The sequence below is a fragment of the Rhamphochromis longiceps genome, linkage group LG18 (genome assembly GCF_057381845.1).
Source record: "Rhamphochromis longiceps isolate RC_006_pf linkage group LG18, R_longiceps_female_GT1.1, whole genome shotgun sequence".
Lineage (NCBI taxonomy): Eukaryota > Metazoa > Chordata > Actinopteri > Cichliformes > Cichlidae > Rhamphochromis > Rhamphochromis longiceps.
This window is the reverse complement of record NC_140574.1, coordinates 17729786-17753391: the sequence shown is the minus strand read 5'-3', so window position 1 is coordinate 17753391 and position 23606 is coordinate 17729786. Positions and strand designations below refer to the sequence as shown.

Sequence of the window (23606 nt, the reverse complement as noted above, 5' to 3'; positions counted from 1 at the left end):
CTGCGCAAAAGTCCTCTGTAGTGACGGATGTCCGAAGTTCAGAAGTTTTTCAGTGTGCGTTTCATTGGGACACAAGGATGGGGACAGCTTAAACACAACAAGTTGCACTGCGGTTAAGACTTTTCCCTCTTTTGCTTTTTTTTTAAGTGAGGAACGAAGTCTTGTGATTTGAGCGCCACTATCTCCAAAGGAGTTAGAAGAGGAGCACTCATTCTGCGTTTTTTGGAGCGTTATTTTGGCCGGATCAAAGTGAAGACATGCAGGCTCGCTACTCCGTCTCCAGTCCCAACTCACTGGGCGTCGTGCCGTACATCAGCAGCGACCCGAGCTACTATCGGGCCGCAACCACTGGGGGATACACGGGGATGCCAGCACCTATGAACATGTACTCTCACGCGGCTCATGACCAGTACCCTGCCAGCATGGCCCGGGCGTATGGACCCTACACACCCCAGCCTCAGCCCAAGGATATGGTCAAACCCCCTTACAGTTACATTGCGCTCATCACTATGGCTATCCAAAACTCGCCTGACAAAAAGGTGACCCTGAATGGGATTTACCAGTTTATCATGGAAAGGTTTCCATTTTACCGAGACAACAAGCAGGGCTGGCAGAACAGTATCAGACACAATCTGTCTCTGAATGAGTGTTTTGTTAAAGTGCCCCGTGATGATAAAAAGCCCGGTAAAGGCAGCTACTGGACCTTGGACCCAGACTCTTACAACATGTTTGAGAACGGGAGCTTCTTGAGAAGGAGACGGCGTTTCAAAAAGAAGGACGCACTAAAAGAGAAAGAAGAGCGGCTGCAGAAGGAGATACCGCCGAGGCAACAGGGCCGGGAGCAGGAGCAGCCGGTGCAGGGCTCCCAGCCTGTGAGGATCCAGGATATAAAAACCGAGAACGGGGCGGTCACGCCACCACAGGCCGAGTCGCCTTCCTTGAGCTCCGTTCGCAAAATCGAGAGTCCAGACAGTAGCAGCATGTCCAGCGGGAGCCCCCACAGCATCCCCTCCAATAGGTCCATTGGTATGGACAGTACCGAGCACCACCAACATCACGGCCAGGCCTCGACGCAGGGCTTCAGCGTAGACAATATCATGACCTCCCTCCGGGGATCTCCACAAGGGGCCACTGAGCTCAACTCCAGCCTCACCGCCTCCTCCAGGACAGGTATAACACCGTCTTTGTCCTTAAACTATTCTCCAAGTCAGACATCTGTCTATAGTTCACCCTGTAACCAAAACTCCATCTCCACTACCTCCAATGCAACTTATCATTGTAACATGCAAGCCATGAGCCTTTACGCTGGGGACAGATCTAGCCATTTGGCACCGAGCACCACCGTGGACGAAACGTTGCCAGATTACTCAGTCACAACCACCTCATCCTCCCTGACCCACGGTAATCTAAACTCTGGGCAGGAAAGCCACCATCCCCACCAAGGAAGGCTGACCTCATGGTACCTCAACCAGGCCGGGGACCTGGGCCATCTGGGTGCAGCTTACCCAGCACAACAGCAGAACTTCCATGCGGTCAGAGAGATGTTTGAATCCCAAAGAATTGGCTTGAATAATTCACCTGTGAATGGGAATAGCAGCTGTCAGATGTCATTCCCACCAAGCCAGTCCATCTATCGCACATCGGGAGCATTCGTGTACGACTGCAGCAAGTTCTGACCAACAAAACAAAAACAGCCCAAAAACAGGGTCAGTATTTCCCCCTCACGGTGTTTGAACTCGTTCAGTTAAATCCAGCGTTGTTGCCCTTCCTTGCCTCCCTCACTCCCACATGGACTAATATGAAACAGAAAAGAAAACAAAAAAAGACTTGATCTTTCTAAAGAACAGTGTTACTGCAAATAACACGTAAGTCTCCCTTTGCTTTTGTGGCTTTATGTGATGTGTTAAATATATGTCACTTTTCATGGACGTGTAAAATGCATATAGTAATTTATTTCTAAACTGTAGCCGGATATTATGGACCAAACACCAAAAAAGTGTTTCTAAATTGAACTGCCTTAAGTGTCCTAAACAATTGTTCCATTATAAAAGTAAGAAAAAGGAACGTGTATATCGCCGTACTATTTCAAAGAATCTTCATTTGTTGAAAAAAATATTCTGAAGGATTTGTTTGTTTGTTTAATAAATTGTCATTTTATGAGAGTTAAAGTTACGCCTCATTTCTTGCAGACTTGAAAACAGGCTCGCGATATTTTACACCCGAGCTGTTAGTTTAGTGAAGTGACCCCTCGGATTTAATTCATTTAATTGTGTGTGTGTGCGTGTGTGTGTGCGTGTGTGTGTGTGTGCGTGTGTGTGCGTGCGTGTGTGTGTGCGTGTGTGTGTGTGTGTGTTTTGTTTCCCAAATAATTTAAAGACAATTAAATATATTCGTACTGTGATCTGCTGCAAGGACACGACCTTATTTACACATAAAAGTAAAACTTCCCTGGAGGTCGCCTTATATCTTCTTCATGAGAGATGTAGAAATTATGAAAAATATTAGGATGTACTGTTTCTTGTTCGTACTTCATACAACATACATACATATATATATATATATATATATATATATATATATATATATATATATATATATATATATATATATATATATATATATATATATATATTTCAATCTCAAGCAAGAGGCGTTGAGTTTTATAACAGATGATTAGAACTCAAAACGATCTTTAGTCAGAGCGCCTGGAAAGAGCCTGCACACAGCACAACTTTGTTTTGGACTGCGTTGTGTGTTTACTGGCGCATACCAGCGCTTACTTAATATCATACCGCACATGCCAAAGATAGTGCCGTTGTCACTTCAGTTTTGATGTCTGAGTTCTGACTAGTCTGACGTGACGCTGACAAACATAACCGTCACGGTTTTTTTTTTTCAATATATGTAAACCGCTATTTTAAAAAGGTTGTTGGTATTTAACTAAAGACAAATAAGTAGAAGTTAGTCCAATTGAGGTTTTACTGTAGTCCTTGTTGAAAGGTGATGTAAATATATATTTATTAATAGCATAAGTTTTGTTTTTCCTTAGTAGGATTAATGGTAAGAGTCGCTTACATGCTTTAAAATGCAGCTCACGAATTTCCTTTAAAAAGGTATAAAAAAAAAAAGGTATCCCACTGCTCTAATTTATGATTAAAGCGTCATTTTATCTTATTTGACTTTATAATTTATTGCGAGTTATATTTATTAAATGCAGACAAATTTATTTTAAATATTTTTCTACTTTAGTAGCCTTTTATGAAATAGCCTTGATAAAGATCTACAGTTTGCATAACAACAACAATAATAACAACAACAACAATAATAATAATAATAATAATAATAAAGGCATCTCACCATATATATATATATATATACATATATATATATGGTTTAATGAAACAGGAATGACAGCCTTTAGCTGGCAAATAACTTGTAATAAGCTACAGTACAGATTTTCTACTCGAGTTTCTGTTAACGCCGTTTTACTTACTTTTTGAGGATAATTTAGAGGATTTCTATAAAATAGTTTCCCACTGAACAGAAACGGAGGACAACGCGTCTACAACTCCGTGACTGACGACAATTCTTATTGCATGTTTTAAAACCCAGTTTCTAAAATGGAAAATGGTTTGGATCTTTTTCTTTCGGCAGCTGCAGTCCTTTAGATCAACATGAAGGATAATAGAACAAAATAACTGCATGCCACGTGAATATAATATGAGGCCTTAAAGCATGTTTATATTTTTATGAATAGAAGTCCAACTTAGCACAAAAGCCTGCTTATGTGCGTCTTCCGGGTCTCCGATTGCACCATAATCAGGCTCATAAAAGTCATTAGATAGTTTCTCAAGTGTAGGCCTAATAAACAAACGTCGTGTTAGTCAAAAGATTGATGGCGCTCTCACAGAATGGACCAGGTCAGGAAGGAATAAAATTCAATCAGAGAGCTGGAATCGTTTTTCATGAGACGGAAAAGGCAGAGAGGGAGACGGGGGTCAATGAGGAGGATGTCGGTCGCCAGAGCACCATCAACAATATAACAGGACATAGCACATACAAAGAGAGCAAGAGAAAGAGAGAGAGGGAGAGGATGATGAGTTAGTTTGGTTTATCCCATATGATTTCGATTGCTTAAAACTGTAAACATGGTGAACAAAATGTTTCAGAAACGACTTTCAAATGTGCAGAATTTAGGCATGCCACAAAAAAAAAGAAAAGAAAAAGATTATAGGTGGTACTAGAATGATACTGCAGGGGAATCAGCAGCATGCTGGAAGTTTCCTACGTGGGGCCCGGGGGCTTTCATCCATCCCGAGGGTTCCCACAGCAAAATAGGTACAAATTAAATTTCGCCTTCATTTCCTTTTTCGAAGGAAGGACTAGAATGAATTTTTTTTCTTATTCATTTGCTTACAGCTATATTTCCACCTACAGTAGAGATGGCTGTGACCGTTATTTCTCACAGCAAAACACTCTAATCAGATGTTGCTCAGAGCTCATTGTCATTAAACATGGCACGTCTTTTTATGGCTCCCTAACAAGCAGACATTTGGAGACTACTGTCTGAGTCTGTGTAGAGGCTTTAGTCTGCTTCTCCCTGAAACGTTCCGCTACATTCCTGAAAATGCACAACATCCCTCACTGCTTTGGGTCATCTAGCAAAGATAAAAGAGTCAGTGCTGGTCCTGTCTTTAATATAACAATAAAGAATTTAAAAAAAAATTAAATATGTTACATCGTTGATTTGAAAGCAGATAAAAGTCGTGTTACACGAGCTTCCTCTTTTGAAATATATTATAGAGTATGATTTTTGTCAAATACAGCTTGGTCGTAATTTATGTTTCATAGGTTTGACTGACACACTACGGCGTCCATAAGCGGGAGGTTTTGTTTGTGGGTCAGGTCAAAGTTCAACAAATACACCTAAGAAGTAAACAACTGATATACGAGTAATATATATATATATATATATATATATATATATATATATATATATATATATATATATACATGCAACAACATTACATAATATATTCTCCTCAATGTATAGATTACAGCTAACGAAAAACAGTGATGCGCATGCAGGTAGCAAGTCAGAGGCAAAGCTTCACTCCAGCTTTAGATTTGACTTGTCTCAGTCAATGTGATGGCAGAATGGCAGATTAGAGGTTTATATTTTGTTTTATCATAACTTGTTATGGCTGTGGATAAAAGTTTGAAGTTTTCTTTGATATAAACACGGATATTTTACCAGGACAAAAGACAGTTCACTTTCCTTTCGCCATCTCTATAGTATTTTTAAGGTCGTAAAACAGTGGCCTTTATAAAATTTGCAGTTGTTTTTTATAACTCATGAACCAACTACTATTTAAATACTGGATTATTACGTTGGCCTCGACTGCGACCAGCTGTGTATAAAGCGTAAAGTAGGTCTACCTTGACTGAACTTTTTCCTCCTAACACTACCTGCAAACAGGAATATACTAATGCGTAATTTCGGATATGCACCTTTTCTTTTTTTTTCTTCTTTTTTTTTAGTTGTTCCCCCCTGTTCCGCTGGGTTTAAAGGGGGGAGGGCAGAAAAGGAGAAAGTAAATGAGGTAAAGGCTCAGCGAGCCCCTGAAAACTTTGTGCACCTGTATGGCTGAGTGAGCACAGCCCAGTATGGAAAATGCTGTGTTTTAGCTCTCGGTTGCTACAAGCGCCATCTGTTTCTAATTAGGAGCCCATAGACTCAAATTCTGTCTGCTCTGCGGCCAAAAGAGTGAAAGGTTGGAGGTCCAACACTTGTCTTTCTGAGGGAAAAATAACCGCCGCATGCAGCCTCTCATCCTGCACGTCTCATTTTCGAGACAAATGATAATTTTCAAAGAAATGATTCACCCCGCTTTGTCAAAACAGGCCGAGTAGCGAGCTGTAAACAAAGCTTCTGAATTAAATAATGATCCTGAAATCGTAAAGCATCCTCAAATAAAAAAAGAAATGTACTTGTGCAGACTTCATAACCACTGGAAGGGTGGGATAATGGAGTACTGTGAATTCATACCGTTGGGAAACGGCCGACCTGCGAATAACCCGACAGCCCTGGCGAAATACCTAAAAAACGAACAGACTTGCCTTCAAGTTACACAAAACATGCTTTTCTGCCGCTCAGGCCTGCGGTTTCTAATTATAGCACATTTTAGACACCGAGTACTTGAACGTCCTAATCAAAAGTGGAGCATTGCATTGATTTATTGCCATGTGCCATGTGCAGGTTATGATGAAAATTAATGTGTTTTTAAAGAAGTCATATATATATATATATATATATATATATATATATATATATATATATATATATATATATATATATATATATATATATATATACACATATATGGAGTTGAAACGTTATAACAAAGCGGTTTACACAATTTTAAAATTAACAATATTTATCTAAGAAGTTCTCAACGGTCTGTTAACAAACAAACCAGGCCTTATATTTACAAGGGGTGAATACGACGCTCATACATGTATACCTGCATACTTAAACAATTCTTAGCTAAAAGAAAAAAAAAAAGTTTTCTTGTGAAGAACGGATTCGGTTGCAGTGTTTCTGATGGCAGGCAGTAAAGTGCACCAACTTGAACTTCGTAACATTGTGTCAAGAGAGGGACACTTCAAAGCTGTCGAGCTACTGCTATTTGAGCCACAGTAGCAGTTGTCTGTGTCTTTCGCGGGTCTCTTCTCATTTATGGCGCAAGGCGGCCACTGAGCTATGAAAACACGGCCAGGAGACTTAAACTGCTGTAAGTCCGATATATATATATGTACACATATATATATGTACACACACACACACACACACACATATATATATATATAGATAGATAGATAGATAGATAGATAGATAGATAGATAGATAGATAGATAGATAGATAGATAGATAGATAGATAGATAGATAGATAGATAGATGTATATATACATATATATCAAACGGAATCTTTCAACTGTTTTTATTATGACTCTACAATATTTGTTTTTATCATGAGAACTGAACTAATATATCGGAATATTTGAATAAAATATAGTTTATAAAAGGCAAACGTAGTTTTCCTTATATATATTTTTGTTCATTTATTGAATACATTTTACCAGTCAAAAATAATTGAATTAAAGAAACTGAAACTTGGAAAATAAAAAGACACCGAAAAACAAAGGTCAACGCTATTTTCTTGAAATAAATTTGCTCATGACATTCCAAAAATAATTGAAGGTTAATATAAATATTATTTTCAAGAAATGCCGATTAAAATATTTATTTTCTTTTCAGTTGATCAGTCCAAATAGACACATTTCATTTGTTTTCTCCAGACTCCTACCTTTTCCTCACATCTTTTAAACTCAGGAAGGTGGGTGGGTGACCAAAAAAACAAAAGAAAACACACACAAAAAGGACAGTCCTGGAAGTGATTCTTTCAAACCCACTCGCGACTCCACCTCTTCTATAGTACTTCCATGGAAGAAAAAGGATTGTAACACCAACTGAGGCAGAGACAGTGATGAATTAGGTTTCAGAGTAAAAGCTATCTCTCTTAAAATAGAAATAGGAGCGTGGCTTCACACACACAGGAGGTAGATCACTGAAGAAAACGTGACTAAAGAGGTAAATCAGTGCATAGTTTTAAACCATCATTTTGCCATTTAGACTTTGGCAGAGTGCGCTCTTCTGTAATATTCAGTATGTGTGTAATAATTAATTCAGAGTTTGTTTTTGTAAAAAACGCATGGCAATCCAAATTGTCTGCTACGGTCTTATAAAGGGTCTTTGCTATATCTTCAGATAAAATCTTAAAATCAAAAAGACTACAATGCTGACAACAGCTCTGCGCCCCTGAGGTTACACTAATCCAATATAATGTATCGAGTCAGAGATGAAAATATCTGATAGCATATTGCTTCTCTCAGTCATGGCCTACATGGTGGTCAACAGGTCATGAAATTATCTGATTAAAAAGTGCTGACAATTCAGAGCTACTACAGCTAATCAGAATGTCAACAATAACACATGTAATTAGGGAAAATCTCACGCCACTCTTTCCTCCCTCTTATCCTCAGTCCTTCCTGCCTTTTTAATATTGCTGACAGATTTGTTAAGTGATGTTTAGGCAAATGAGGTTTAGAGTAATCATTGGATTTATTTCAGTCACTCAGTAATTGCACGGCTGTATTCCTCCTATTTATGTGATGATAGCTGGCATCATGATTAAACACAATTTGAAGCTTGAAACATAATCAAGCTTTAAATGTTTTTTTTGATCTTATTAATGAATTTCCCTTCAGGTCAGAAACAGCAATTGTCAAAATAGCATTTAAAAAAAAAAGTATACAACACAATGTTTCACTAACTCTGTGTGTGTGTGTGTGTGTGTGTGTGTGTGTGTGTGTGTGTGTGTGTGAGAGAGAGAGAGAGAGAGAGAGAGAGAGAGAGTATGTGCTGACCCATTGGTGTGGCTGTGCTCAAGAGACAGGCTTGCACTCACACATGCTGCTTCCTGTTACATCTCCAACCAGAATAGTAGGAAGCAGGGATTTACCTGCACCCCCCCCCCCCCCCCCCCCCCCCCTCCAGACACACACACACTGACACACACACAGTCAAACACAGGCAAGTAAAAACAAATCGCTACCATTGAAAAGAGTAACTGATGAGGACAAATTTGAAGTTTCATCAACAGTGGCTCTATTGCCTCCATTATTCATGTAATTTGTGACCTGAAGCAAGTCAATTGAAATATTAGAAGACAGAGAACAATGAAACGTTTTACAATCACAAAGTAAACTTCCATCATTCTCACACATTCTTGCAAAATTCGTAATACGATATACCCATCTGTGGAAAATGCAGTGCTCTTACATTTGAAGTGTACAGTGATTCGAAATGTAGTGCAAATGTCAGCTGTCTGAGTTTGTGTCAAGCAGACAAACTGCCCCCTGACCTCTGAGAAGGAAAGCCTTCCTCCCGACGGTCCGTTTCAGCAGTCAGTTGTTTACTTTTCAGCCAGTTAACAATTTTTCTTTTTTAAGTAATCCTTTCTCCGTTTTCATTCTTGGTTGTGCTACAAGCAGAATTCGAAATAGAAACACAGGGGTGAGTATGATAATTTAAGAAAATTAACTCACACACGCACGCACGCATGCACACATATATAATGTGCTACATATATGTAGGAGCAGGGGTGAAGGCTTTCTGCTTTCTCTCATTCTTAGTATTGACTTTAGAAAACACCTAACATACCCCAAAAGTCAGAACTTGACACTCAAAAGGCACTGCCAACTGCTTGGACAAATTCAAATATTGCCAGTGGTTTTCCATGAATTTCTGTTATGTGCGCAGGTGTGAGGCTTTCTCTGTGCGGTGAGAGACAGCCAGATGGTGTTTGTGTGTGATGGCGAGCAACAGCGATACAGCGGTGGTTCCTTTCACAGATCAGCACTCATATCTCTGTTCCATCTCCAGGTTCTCAGCTCATATAAACATCCCCAGTTCATGGGCCTCTGATGTTTCGGCCTTTGTGTTTACAGTGAGAAGTCAGGCAAATATGTTAACTTTACGACAAAGAGAACAAGGGCGAACAATAGACTGAGTGGCCGAATGCTTCAATTGATTATAGAGAAACATTATAATTGTTCCATCGCGCAAATGGGTGTTTATTTATGATAAAACATTAGTAATTGCATAAAAAAATCTAATTTTAATTTTTCATTCTGTTTACCAAACATTTAAAAACACTGCCAATGTTGCTAAATTCCTTTCTGTTTAAAATATTATTATTTTATTTCTTATCCCTTCTTGCAACATCGTGGGAGCTGTAACCACACTCTACACCCACTGGTCTGCACACCACACTCTACAAGCAATAGGAAACATGCCCAATTACATGACTTCAGCATAGCCAGGGGCTGACCCAGAAAAAAAAAGTCACGTTTCAGCATTCAGAGCCTTTGGCCACCAAAATGAAGAGTTCAGGAAAAGTGGAATGAAACACACACACATGCACACACATGCAAACACATGTGAATGCACAATTCTGCCAGAAGGTTAAATTGTCTTTGCAATGAAGCAAATGAGATGTAACATTCACTTTTGAAAATAGAGCTTTGTCTGAAAATAATCTTGGTAAAAATAATCATGCACATTTCCAATCAAATCCAAGCCCCATGCAATGCTACAACTCCAACATCAAAGCACAGCCAGAACAATTGTCTGCCCCTGCTCCTTTTAAACTGCCTGTTTTTCATCTGGAGAAAGCAGAAAAATCCCCTGTACATCAAAGAGGTAGACAGAGAAAGTAATTTAGTCTTATCTTAATTGAGCTGCAATTTTAATAATGATCTTACACATTGGGACCGAGGAGGAGCGAAGGAGCTGCAGGCTGCAGGAGGAGAGTCTGGCTTCCCTGTGCTCCACTGCTCTACTCTGGTTGTCTAATCTCAGTTCCAGACATGTCATTGGCCAGTGATTTATGATGACCTAATGTTTTGTTTACTTCATGCTCATAACAGGCGGATTGCATAGGGCATGTGGTGTACGGGGGAAACATGAAGGCTCTGGGACTGCTTGCAGGACCGCAGTCCCCTGCAGTTCACAGAAACAAACAGCTCTGTTCCTGAGCCACCTGGCACAGCACCTTCTTCAAATTGAGCGCCAGGGTTTCTGGCCACTCTGAAGTTTATAAAAGTCCCAGGCTGCGTGTTTCATTGGCTGTTGTGAGGGAGCCATCAATCTGCCGTGCGGAGGTTGCAAACTCTCAAAAAACACTGACCCCTCTGTTCATGCACTTTTTCTATAACTGACTTGCATTTGCTGTACTACTGGGCAGACATATGGGGTCTGACAACTGGTCAAGAGTCCAGTAAGTAGGTCCACATTTGAGTGCCTTTAATTTAGCTTCTGTTGGTGGTTTTCTGCTATTTAGCAAAGCAACTGAGAAGCATTTGAACACTCTTGGATAATGCGCAGCGTAAATGTTACTTCTAAAGAAAACAGACACAATAGAAGCCTTGTGTCTCCTCTGTTATTTGTTACAAAATTTGCTTTTGTTCATGTACACATATGCTTGAACCCGTTTCCTTCACAAGCCTCATCCTGCATATCTGATCTGGACAACTCAACTCAAGTGCCTTTTCTCTGCGAGTAAAGAAAGAGATATGTTTGGTGGGTGGTGAATGCTAGCGGACAGTAAGGCCAGGTAGACAGGGGCCATGTGGGAGTATACACAGGTTTCACCTTCCTGATGCGGGCTGGTGGCTCCATGGCTGTGCTTCCAGCGTCAGTGCAGTTGATGGGTAACCATAAAATTTCATTAGAGTTAATAAACTTTTTTTCCCCTCTCTTTTGGAGTCTTTATGCACAATATCTTTTACTACAAAAATATAAGCAATTCAAAACTTTTTCTATTTTTCTATTGTGAGGAAAATAGCTTGGTATTTTTTCATAAAGAGGAAGAACTGTGTGTATTTTAGTGGACATTGTTAAAGTTAAAACAGGGTTGAAGTTATGCTCAGACTTATGTAAATGCAGGTTAGGTGTTAATATTCTCGTCACATGTTATGCTATCATAGCATGGAATGTAATTCATCAGATTGAATTATATTGATACAATTTGCACCTTAAACGTTCAGTTAGGGGATTTTTTAGCACATGTCAACACTTTAAAAAATACACTTCATATATCAAATGAGTTTAAAAGACAAAGGAGAGAAGTGAGTCAAACTATGACAAATACATCAGCAAATCCCCCAAAGCCAAGTGTCACCTAATCTTGCAAACTTCAGCAGTTTAATTTTATGTGTTTCTGTTGTTTATAATACTGCCCAGGGCCCATGCCTACAGCTCCCACTGATGGAGATGTCACTTATGTAAATATTTTTTCTCCTTCCCTGTCTGGCCATTCAAAATCCAATTTGAAAATCCTATCAGATAGGAATTTCCTCCTTCTTCACCAGCAAAGCGACTGCTACATTCTTATCTTATCAGCAGCAACAATCTTGCACCTCATCGTGCCCAAACAGGGAGAAACCGAATCATAATGAAAGCAGCGTTTTAGCTACTTGCTCTGCCATAAATATTGGATATTCTGAAACTAATACGCCATCAACTCAGGCTAACTGTGGACTTTTTGTCCAGCAAAGAAGAATAAAGGAAAAACCCTCTTCTTGCTCTTAATACTCCCCCGACTCCCCCCCCCCCCCCCCTTTTTTTTTCCCCTTCTCTCTTGGCACTGTGACCTGTATGATAAGGCCAGCGAAGCAAACTGTGTGCTCTGTCTGGGTCTGCACAGGAAACACAGGCGAATCAGTGGTGTTGTCCATCAACGACAGCTATGCTGCCGTCAGGGCCTAGAACAATAGCCGCAGACTCCCATGGCATCGGGAAAAGTTACTCAGCCTGCAATCTCGCTGGCACTGAGAGAAGAGATAACGTTAAGAGGAAAATAAGGGAAAGGAATCCTGGAATATTCACTTCCATGCATGCGCACACATTAGATTCCCCTCTGTTTCTTTGGAGTTTACATAACTAATGCACTATCTCAAAAGGACAGAAGACTTAAAAGTGGGTTCTAGGGGATTTCTTGTTACTAATGCTACAGTAATGATAATACACCTTTACTCCTTTCCCACAATTAGAGCGCACAAAGTTAGCAGATCGGTTTGAAGGCAGTGACATGATCCACTGAAATCTCCATTCAACATGCTTTATGTGACTGTCCTCCACAGTGCATCAGTGAAATGCTCACATTCCTCCCATGTCTTTCTTTACACAGCAGGAAACCTAACCCCAATTACCTAAATGCAAAGTAAAGGCCAGATACCCTATAAAAACAAACAATGCATAGAGACTTGTTAATGCAATGCCATGGCATACATTATTGCGGTGGAAGGATTTTTCACTGCCAACAAAAATACATTCCACTCTCCCATAGCACATACTAGGGATAAAATACAATCAATAATGTAATAACTAGTGTAAATAATGTCCCCTGGAGCAGCTGTAATGATGATAGATCCAATTGCTTCTGTACAGAATTGCATTCAGTCTTCTAATACTTGAAAAAAGTGAGGATTGTGCGGGTTAGCTGTGGCTAAAATCCTCCTAAAGGCTTTATACAGTTGTGGAAAGTATGGAAGCACAAAGCTACACCATGCTGAATTAACACACACACACACACATATATACCATCTGCCCTGGACAGGACAAGAGGGCTTTAGGCTGCGGGTGACATCAGCACAGCAAAAGTGACACTATTTATCACTGACCACTGAGCATGGAGACATTCATAACATCCTGACAGGAAAATCTTGTGGAAAATAATAACTTGGGCTTTGATAACAACTTGGCTTTTTCTTGCAGTCTTCAGTTGGGTAGTGTCCAGTTCTGGCTTGGTATTATCTGTGACTTTTATTTATTTATCTTGCGTTGGTTTTGCCATGTTTTAATGTGTTTTAATGATTCAATAAAAACATGCACAAGCCATTAAAGTGTGGTTTGGTCACTTGATTTCTGACGATGTTTTAAAGTTACTAAGGGAAGCTCTTTGTTGGAAAGTCAAAAAGAAACAAAACAATTATTAGATGGTGATATCATCCATCTCCCATGGAGAAACAGATATCAGTGTGACCTGTATCATGGCAAAGTTACACAACAACAACATACACACACAGAGAGAGAGAAAAAAAAGGAGATGAGAAAATCTTTCCAGAATGCTCTCATTTAGGTCCAAAGGTTAGTCAGCCCTTTCCCGTTTAAGCACAGCACAGAGAGTCTCCAGCAGCTCTTTGTAAATGACCTGCTCTTACTTTTGGTCTCCCTTTTGTACTGAAGTGAGACTGGGGCTTTTGTCATATGTCAAAGGAGCATGGACTGCAGCCAAGCCTGTCCGTGGGTCTTCCTATTTTGACACCCTAAAGCACCTGCCCTCACTGAAGCATGGCAGGGAACGTCACAGAGAGAACAATGGACAAAGAGCCTCCTTCCAGCCACTCCTCTCTGGCTGATCCACCGCTGACTGCTTGTCACTCAAATCCATTAAAGGTCAGTGTAGCTTGCTACCCTCCAACCCTCAGAGCCTCAGGAGGAAACATTTTAATGGACACTGCAACTTTTACACTCACTTTTTCCCTGCTTAACACCATTTCTTCTTTTACCATTAAAGGTCAAAATAGGGGAATATCCCAGAAGGAAATACCTGAGCTCTAAAGGAGGTGTATGTGGTTTCTACACCCCACCCCCAAGCCCTCCTCCTTCTGTTACTTTTAGCATAGTCCTGGGTGTTATTGCTTTTATGTAATGGAGTGCTGGGTCCTGATAACAGGAAGGGGAAAAAAATCACACCCCTTCTGAGCTTCTCTTCCTATTGTTCCTACACAATTACTGTTGGTAATTATGGCACCGAGAGAACTGGTGACAGACAAATAAGATATTGTACTGAACTGAGACTTTTGACGTCAGCAAATGGAGAAATTCTACATGTACAGCAAGCTATTATTGCTATTATTGCCCTCCACTGCTTCGACAAGAAGGATGAGTGGCAGGAAATGACCTGGGGCAGACTTGAACTCGGGATACTGTAACAGGGACCAATAGTTTTGGAACATTTTTACTTTTAATCAGGCATAAAGGGGGGCTTGAATAACCCAAAATGCATCAAACACATTGTAGATTATTTCTAAATGAAGGCTGTAAATCCTAAACTGAAATGTAAATATGTAATTCCTGGCTAACCTGGAGTCATCTCCAGTGTCCTTTAGAGCACACTGAAGAGAAAACCTGAACAGCAACAAGACATACTGCACATAAGCAGAGGCATGCACACTCAAGCACAAGTGTGTTCAGCCATATCAGCCATGGCATTCCAACCCCTAGCTTGGGTGGAAGAAATGATTTAGTTCTCTTCCTCTTGATAAATGCATACCTTGACTGGAGTAAAATGAGGGGGTACGGAGAAGGAAATATGAGGCACCTGAAGCAGTGAAACTAAGGAGACAGGCTTTGGTGGGGATACTTCATGGACCACCTCCTTCATCTCTGGTGCTGTGAAGACAGATAAATCTCTTTTTTTATGGCAATTCCATCATCAGGCATAGGAGATAGAGCACCCGCTGCCACGGTGATGACGACCCACCCCTATCACTGCACCTCACAGACCTCAAGTATAGGGAGTTATGTTTGACTGCCTGCCCTTCTTATCAATCAAGACCAAATATGAAAGGCCTTGATTTGTGTCATCTTTTTGGCTGAAATGGGGGGTTACACTGTGGGCTTCTGATGACACATGTTAAACACATTCAAAAAATATTTTCCATGTATACGGGTAAGACTGTTTAGCAATGAAAATACATAAAGTCCAGTGCACACTAAAGGGAAAAAATACATTAAAAAACAGAGAGGATTAGTGCCTATTATTTATTCAGGGGGAAAAAGGTGGAGAAAATCAACACACAGAATATTAGAAAGATAAACATGGAGAGAAACTTGAAGAACAAATGAACAGACAAATGAATGCTTATGTAGGATTTCACCTTCCATGGAGATGGAACAAATGGCTAACCTCAGCAGCAATGTGGTCGTGTAAGCTAAATCACATCAGTATCTTTTTTTCCCCCTCCTCCCAGTGAGAACTGAGAATAGGAAGGGTACGCTTCTCCCATGATCTACTAATAGCTCCAGGCACAAAGCTGTCCATCACCCGGCTACAGTTCCCTTCGTCTCTGGGCTAGAGTGAACGTGGAGATAATGTCAGTCAGTTTAGCTGCAGTAGTGATAGATTTCCTCTTGCTGTTTGCACCCAACTCCTTCAGTGGACAAAAACTTAAAGAAACGCTTCTATGTGCATTTCAACAGGAAGCCGACTTAGTGTGAAAGGACACTACCTTGATATACCCATAACAATGGCATGGAAACACAGTTTAAATCATAATGGCCAAAAATGTGCGTTTACAAGCTACACATAATATTCAGTCCACATTTGAAGCATGTTTTCACTTTTTCTTTTTCCTTTCATTTTTTTTCCTTTTTTAAACTTCGACATTTAAAGTATCACCGTTGAAGTGAAATTTTCATAAAACACGCAAACAACGGATATGATTGCAGGTCGCCTGCCTCATCCATGGCAGCTGTCAACCTAGGCTCGTGGTTCCCTTCTTTAGGTTAGAGGTCATCCAGCTGTGCCCCCCTCCCCCCCTCTCCTGTCCCTCTGACACAGCAGATGTGGTTGGACCACCGTGGTGGGGGCTTGACCACATCTGGCTCTGATTACAGCCAGACAATCCAGCTTTATCAGCTCCATCCACTTTGCTGAGCTCTGCTACACTCATTCTCCCACAGGTGACGTGTGACACATTCTCAACTCACCAATATCTTCTGTAAATTATGATTTATGCTTATTTGAGCAACCAAAACTAGGTTATGTCCTGCTAATGTTTTAATTTTATTTTAATTTTTATCCAGAGTTTTGCACATGCTCACAATATCTGACTTGAAAATGTTATCAATACAGGTAACTACACTTTTCCTATCTAAAGGCATATTAAGTCTTTATGTTCTTTTCACCCCCTATTTACTCCAACTGTCCTCCAAAGGAAAAGTGATAAATTCCTAGTTGTCAAACAATACTAATGACTTAATGATATCCCCCTGTCTCTAAGGACCACTGCCGAACCCTCATTAATTGTAGTCAGAAGTGAATCCTTGCCTGCAATTGAACATGTCTGCTAAACTCACAAATTGGGACAATTATGTCAGCTTTGGCAATGAGCAAAGCATTTTGTTGTTTCCCTGCCTTAAAGCCATCTTTGCTTTAATAAGCAGTCACATGACCTCGGTAAAAAATATTTCACACTTGCAGAAAGAAATCCCAACATCCATAAACAGTGGAGTTTGAGAAGGGATTTTGTTGCACACAAGGATCATTGGCAGCAGTTTATTTTCCCAGGGTGCTTTCCCCATTATCTCCACCCATTTGCCAAAGAAATCGCCGAAGCCCGTAGTTCCCGTGTTACCCTGAGATATCTGAAGTCACTTCAAATAAACATTTGACAGATGAGATGGACCTCCACAAATATAAAAATATGAACCTGAAATTGAGACTGTCATGAGAAATTCATGAATACAAAGCCTGGTTTAACCATTTTGAGAGCACTCGGTGCATCAGTGACAGTGTTAATGTCATAGTCTGTCTAATGTAGCATGTCTACATTTGATGTAGTGTCCCACTCACATCATGCCTCTCGTGGCATGGTGTCCATATTACATCTCAAGCTAACAGGAGAAGTTGTCAGGGTGGTTATCACAGTGCTATAAACCCTTCCTGACTTTTTAATCCTTGAAGCTATCATCACCCACTTTAACCCCACTCAACCCTAGCAGCAGCAGCAGCAGCACAAAACTGGGCTACTCTGCAGGCTTGCACATGTCAGAGGTCCCTACGCAGTCCACTCACAGGGACACAGGCATGTGCACTAAAGCTGTCACCGCCTTCTACTGCAGCAGCGCTTGAGGTTATCTTCCCCACAGAAGTCCCAAATGGCCCTCTGAATGACTTTTATTTCCTCTGCTTTAAAATGTCTTTAAATCAAGATTTGAGATTTGCGAAGGGTTAAGCAAGGGATCTGAATTCACACAAAGATATTCATCAACTTTCAACAGAGGTCAGGATTTAGTGAGATGTATTGAATCACAGAGCAACAAATATTGAAGAAGACTGTGGTTGTAGTGTAAAGCCTAGACTACTGATGAGACTGTGGGTTTATGGATCCTATCAACAACAGGAGGAAATGGGCGAGGTTTGTTGCTCTTGAACTGTGAGAAGAAATAAACAGAATGCTAATTAGAGAAGTTCAGTTGTAAATGGCCTCCCGCTGATGGTGAAAACGGCCATTCAGCGGTTGTAAATGTGATAACAGCCCAAAAGGTCATGCAAGTTTGTTGTAGCAAATTTGATTTGTTTTTCTTTCTAAATCTTTCAGCTGAACGGAAGAGGATAGGTGTATGCATATCACAGACAATAGCTAATGGTGACGAAAAAATAGCTCCATAGTAAGGGTGATTAATTTTGAATTATATTTGAGCAGAAGTGAGGTTTCTTCTAGTTCACCATTAGAGGAAAATACTTTCTGGTTTGATGAGAAAATCTAAAATTAAGACAGTGGATGACTCAGTATCTGACTCAGACCAGAAGTTATTTCTACATGGTTTTATAAGGATTGTGCAAATAAGATAAAAGCTAGTAATTGGTGAGTTTTACTGGTACTGGCATGCAGATTTTTTTATTTAGTTTTTTAATTTGGAGGGTGGAGCCGGGTTTGGCCAGTGCAACATTTTCTTTTACAGCTAACTGGCTGCTGGCTAGCTTCACATTTACCATAACGATATAAATGGAATCTACAGTGTAGTAGTTTACACATTTACCTAACCAGCAAGAGATCCTCCCCTGGGGGTTGTTTCAGGAAGGGCATCCAGTATATTAAATAAATAAATAAATATGCAAAATCAAATATGCATAGCTGCCCGCTGTGCGGACCTGTTGTGAATAAGGGAGCACCTGAAAATGGCTTTCTGCAGTATATGATATAAACACCAAATTCTGAGCATTACCCTAAACTAGTCCTTTTAAAGCAAAGAAAGCTTTTTATTTTACTTGATATCACTTGGCACCTTGTTGACACATTTCCCATATATGCAGATGAGATTGCAGAGCTGCAAATCATTCACACCTATCGGATTCTGTTACTGTGGAAGTAAACCTGCACCAAACTGGTAATCAGTTGTAAGTAACAAATAACCTCACTTTTTTAAGAAGTGGAAAATCATTTAAATTTGACATGTTGCCAAGTGGCTGAGGAGGTTGCATCTTTGTAGGTTTCATCAAAGTGACCCAGTTGGTTAAATATCCAACATGTGTGAGAGTGTTTACTTTTGGGGGAGGAGTGAAGGTCTAGGGGACTGCAGGGAGCTAATTAGAAGCTATTCTCTAACTCAGGGCCAAATGGAGCAATTATCTGACCGAGTGAGTAGATAATTCCCTCCCATTCATCTCCCACTGTCAGTGTCCTACTACTAACCAACCTGCGCTGAGAATCGGGTACTGGGGTCTGTTGACACCTAACGTCTCTCTTCCAGCCTCTACATCCCTCTCTTGGAGGTAACCATGCTCTCTTTTAACAATAGGATCACCTAGCTTATAATTCCTCCCATGGCTGTCACATACCATTGCCTACCCACCCAGCACAATTTATGACTACCACATCTCAGATTCAGCTAATGAGTCTGCTGGACAGTGGTGGGAGAGCTGACTTAAAGGCATGATTAATGAAACAGCCTCATAGGCCCCATTCTTGAAAGAGAAAAAAGCTGCAACATATGGACCTGCTGATTGAATTAGAATTAAACATAGGGTTGGCAAATGGACAAAAAAAGTACTTGATTACTTACAAAAACAAAAGCTTAGCCACGGTACATGTTAAGCACACTCTTTCTCTATGCATGACTTAAAACAGGTGATAAGTTTGATGTAATTCCATTTTTTCGGAACGCTATATTGTGCTATGCCAAAATAGCAGGCATCTCTGCAGAGAGGGAGTCGCAGACCTCTGTCCAAAGTTTGACTTTTTGCTGCACATCCCAGGTCGACAAGAAAGTTCATCCTGCTGACAGAAGGAGTTATTTATTACTGTGAGTATCTCACTTATATCCAAGACAAAGAAGGCATCCTTTCAACACATTTCCTACACTGAAAGAAGTGTTGAGAAAACAGGGCTAAAAGACTTCACTCATGCAGAACAAAGTATGTGAGTCATGGCAACATGTAAGCATAGAGTCATAAGAGTTGGCTCGAAACGACAAAGAAAGGCTTACACCAAAATAAAACATTTATTTTCTTGTTTTAAATATCTCCTTTTGACTTACAGCAGGCAAAATAAATTTTTTGTGAACACACTGTCTTGGGTTGTTGTTACATAGCTTGCATTCTCCATGCAGACATTGTTGGTAATATAAACTTATAAATGTTATTTAACGGTACAGTGACTGTGAGCAGTCAATAACAATCAAAGGGTCAAATTTGTTCAAAAAGGTCAAAAAACGTTTCTTTGGATTCAAGTGAACTAAGAAATATTTGTTTTGCATACATACAGCATATAATAATAGAACAATGAAAGTAATTCTATTTGCTATTATGTAATTTAGGCAAAATTTTCATGTAATGGGTCTCTGTGAATCCATTCCCCATGCTATCGGTATATTATTTCTACTATTTTGTGTTTTAATTTAGTACATATTTGTTATATAAACATTTCTAAACGTCAGCATCCTGACTGGGTAGCATCTAACACAGCTGTTCGAAAGAACACTGGAAACTACTACAAAACACAGTTGATATTTAACCAATATAGCACGTTTGTTTTCTGCTTTTTCTCAGACATCTGCAAAAGCAAGGCAGATTTTGGTCAGGCCTCTGTGTCTCCACCGTGGACTCAGACTAATTCTTGTGTGTCTTTTGGGACCCGTTTCAACATTTACCAAAAGAAAAAAATATGATTTATTAGTCTTTCAACCCCAGAGTCTTTACCTTTGACTTATTTTCTGTGAAGAACATATAAAATAACACATTTAGAATGCTTTTTTCCGCATTAATATTATGTGTGAGTTTGTGTGTCTATGTGTGTGCGTCCCTGCTCTTGCCGCACAAATTCCAACATTGTTACATTTTAGGCACCTACACCTGCTTCTTCCCACACATTTTATCCTGTCTTGTGGGAACCATTCGATTTTTTTCTCACACTACCTACCGGCTGCATATCGGAGATGGGACACAATAAATAAACACCTTTGCCTATGCAGCCACTTATTCACCGAGATGCCAAAATTTTTATTTTTTCTGTTATTAGACAGGAAACTTAAACAAGAAGGTGGGGAGATAGTGAAGGGGAATGAAACACAGGAAATGGTCTGGGGCAACCCAGAACCCCAGGACTGAAACCTTCAGTACTCAGCCTCGACCTATCAATTCAGCACCATCAGTTCGAGTCTTACAGTGACTTTGAAGACAAGGATGAGCCTGACCAGAAGTCAGCTCCAAAACTAGTCTCAGCAGTCACAAAGTGGAGAAATATGAATGTCAAAAAGTTGTCAGGTTTAATGGTCTCATTGCCCAAGGAATTAGTCTTACAACAAGGACCAACACAAACATCTGATGTACAGGACATAAAATCTCATTTTTAGCTTTTCATTCACTTATACCACCATTATGATCATTTTTTTTATTTTATAATAACATATCACGTAAAAAATGCACTTTTATTTATAAGTAGACTCTTATATGTTCTCTGCTTGGAGGTGAAATAAAGCAAACATCTGTGAAGTATTTTTACATATATTTTTATAGCTGTAAACCCAAAAATATAATGAGTAGCAAAAACATTAAACACCACACAAGGGTTAATAGAAGCCACATCTATTGCCTTTGCCACCTGAGAGGGGTCACTGAGGAGGAGGGAGGTTTAGGAATGTCTGGTACTGGTCTGGGCGCCAGTAATGAAATATTCAATCACTGAATATGGCGAGAACTCTGAAGACAGCATCGGGCCTCCCCTGTCCTCCCTCTTCCAGAAATACATGCCCTGTCACACCCCAGTAATCTGTGCTCTCGGATTTGTTGCATGAGGGAACTTCTCACTTGACAGCCAACGAGCTCCGTGTGGCAGTGCTACTTTTGAAGGCCTTGCATTCTCCATGCTCTTCTGCTGTTTGCTCTCTCACTTCCTCTCCTATCCTCACAGCTGAGGTAAGCAGGCAAAGTAAGGCGAAAGGGGCGGCGGTGTCCACATGACCTTGAAATTAGTAGAACTCCTGGGATACAGCTTGCTGGGTGGGACTACATTGGCAGCTGCTGGATTTTTCCCTCCCGGGTGTACAAGATTAATGCATGCACTGGGGGTTTCAGGGTTCTGAGACACTGGGGGGAACTTTGGGGGGCATGTGCAGTTGGACCAAGAATGATTCAAGACAGTTCTGCACACTGTGAGCTGCTCATATAGGATGTCCTGCAATGGCAGAAGAATTTGCAGGCTTTGTCCATAAGGTGTCTGAAGCGTGATAAGTCATTGTAACTGAGTGCACAAGCAGTTGAGACCATTTATAATGCAGTTAGCTATGGATAAACAGCAAGGGCTGGACTGACTCAGTTGGGCATCACAACACTGCTTTCACACCCACACATGTACACAACCCAGGGATGAAGAAATCTTACACCTTCTTTTATTCCCCCTTGCTGTAGTACAGGGATGCAACTGTAAGGAGTATAACGAAAATGTTTTATCTATCCATCTATCAAATATACCTGCTTATCTTTTAGATAGTAGTGGCAGGGAAAGGAAATTTCCCAGCTGATATGAGAACAGGTTAATCACAGGGCTGGAACATAAAACAGGCAATCATTTACTAAGAATATCTTCTAATCAGATTATGAATCTAAACTCTTCACATTATGTTTAGATTTAGAAGAAAACTTGTCTATAACACGTTTCCCCCCAAAAATGAATTGAAGCCTTCAAAGTAACAGGGAAATCTGCAAGTTGGTGTTGAAAAAATGACCAACAGCATTACAAACATTAACAAAAACAAGAAATGAAAAAGCTTTTCTTTTTTTAAAGGTAATCAAGAAAGCATGGACGTATTGTATTAATGGAATTAATGCATACTTTATTTGACCTCTCTTTATATTTTTTCAAGTTTTTTGGGAGTTAAAATTTCTTTTCCTTTCTCCGTTCTGATCGACTATCTAGTATATATGTGTAAAACACATGGTTTGGATTTGCATTTAAAATACAAGGGAAATAACAGGGTTTTTTTTCCAGCTTGTTGTAAAATTATGTACTCAATAAAAAAGCGCACGTGCCATTAAGTTCCAATGTCTTGTGTCACTCGATGCCCTCAGTAACAAATCTTCAGTGGCCATTTTTCCCAGACTTCAGCACTCCAGGAGGTCCAACAGTAGCACTTTGAATTGAGCTTCCAGACCTCAGCTGCTCAGGCAATCAGTTTGGTTTCTTAAATTTGGGTTGACTGTAGCTGCGCACACACGTGTGTTTGTTTGTACACTGTGACTCTGTGTAGCTTGTGGTGTGCGAATGTGTTGTAGCGTGATGCATTTATCATATTGGTGTGACATAAATCCAATGGCCTCAGGTTCTATGTGTCACTAACACGGTCAAATAAATACTGCAAATAAAGGTGTGGACTGACTGACATGTCATCTGCTGTTTGACTTCTGTATGTATACTCAGGCCATATATAGCTATTTATCCAACTCTATTTTGATTAGGTGAACAAATTGAGAAAGATAAATGCTAAAACGGTTGGCTCGCTTGCACAAGATGTATATTTATCCTGGCACTGGGAAGTCCTTTATAACGCTAATCCTAAGAAGTTTTCACGTGTAAACACTATTGGAGATTATGTAAAAACATTTTAAGATTATGTAAAGGAGCAATTAGTCAGCAATGCTGCTGGCTGTGCAGTATTCACAGAGGCTGCTCACACTGGCTGAACTCACCAAGAACT

The 23606-nt window shown here is 40.1% G+C and overlaps 1 protein-coding gene across 1 annotated transcript; it reads left to right on the top strand.

Annotated features, from left to right (window-relative positions):
• On the top strand, positions 1–2168 carry foxc1a (forkhead box C1a). The gene has a single exon (XM_085390108.1). It carries the CDS (start codon positions 258–260, stop codon positions 1674–1676), a length of 1419 nt encoding a protein of 472 aa, XP_085246234.1. The 5' UTR covers positions 1–257; the 3' UTR covers positions 1677–2168.
• The last annotated feature ends 21438 nt before the right edge of the window (positions 2169–23606 follow it).

Coding starts and splice junctions, on each gene's coding strand:
- foxc1a (XM_085390108.1), top strand. CDS start 258: ATGCAGGCTCGCTACTCCGTCTCCAGTCCCAACTCACTGGGCGTCGTG.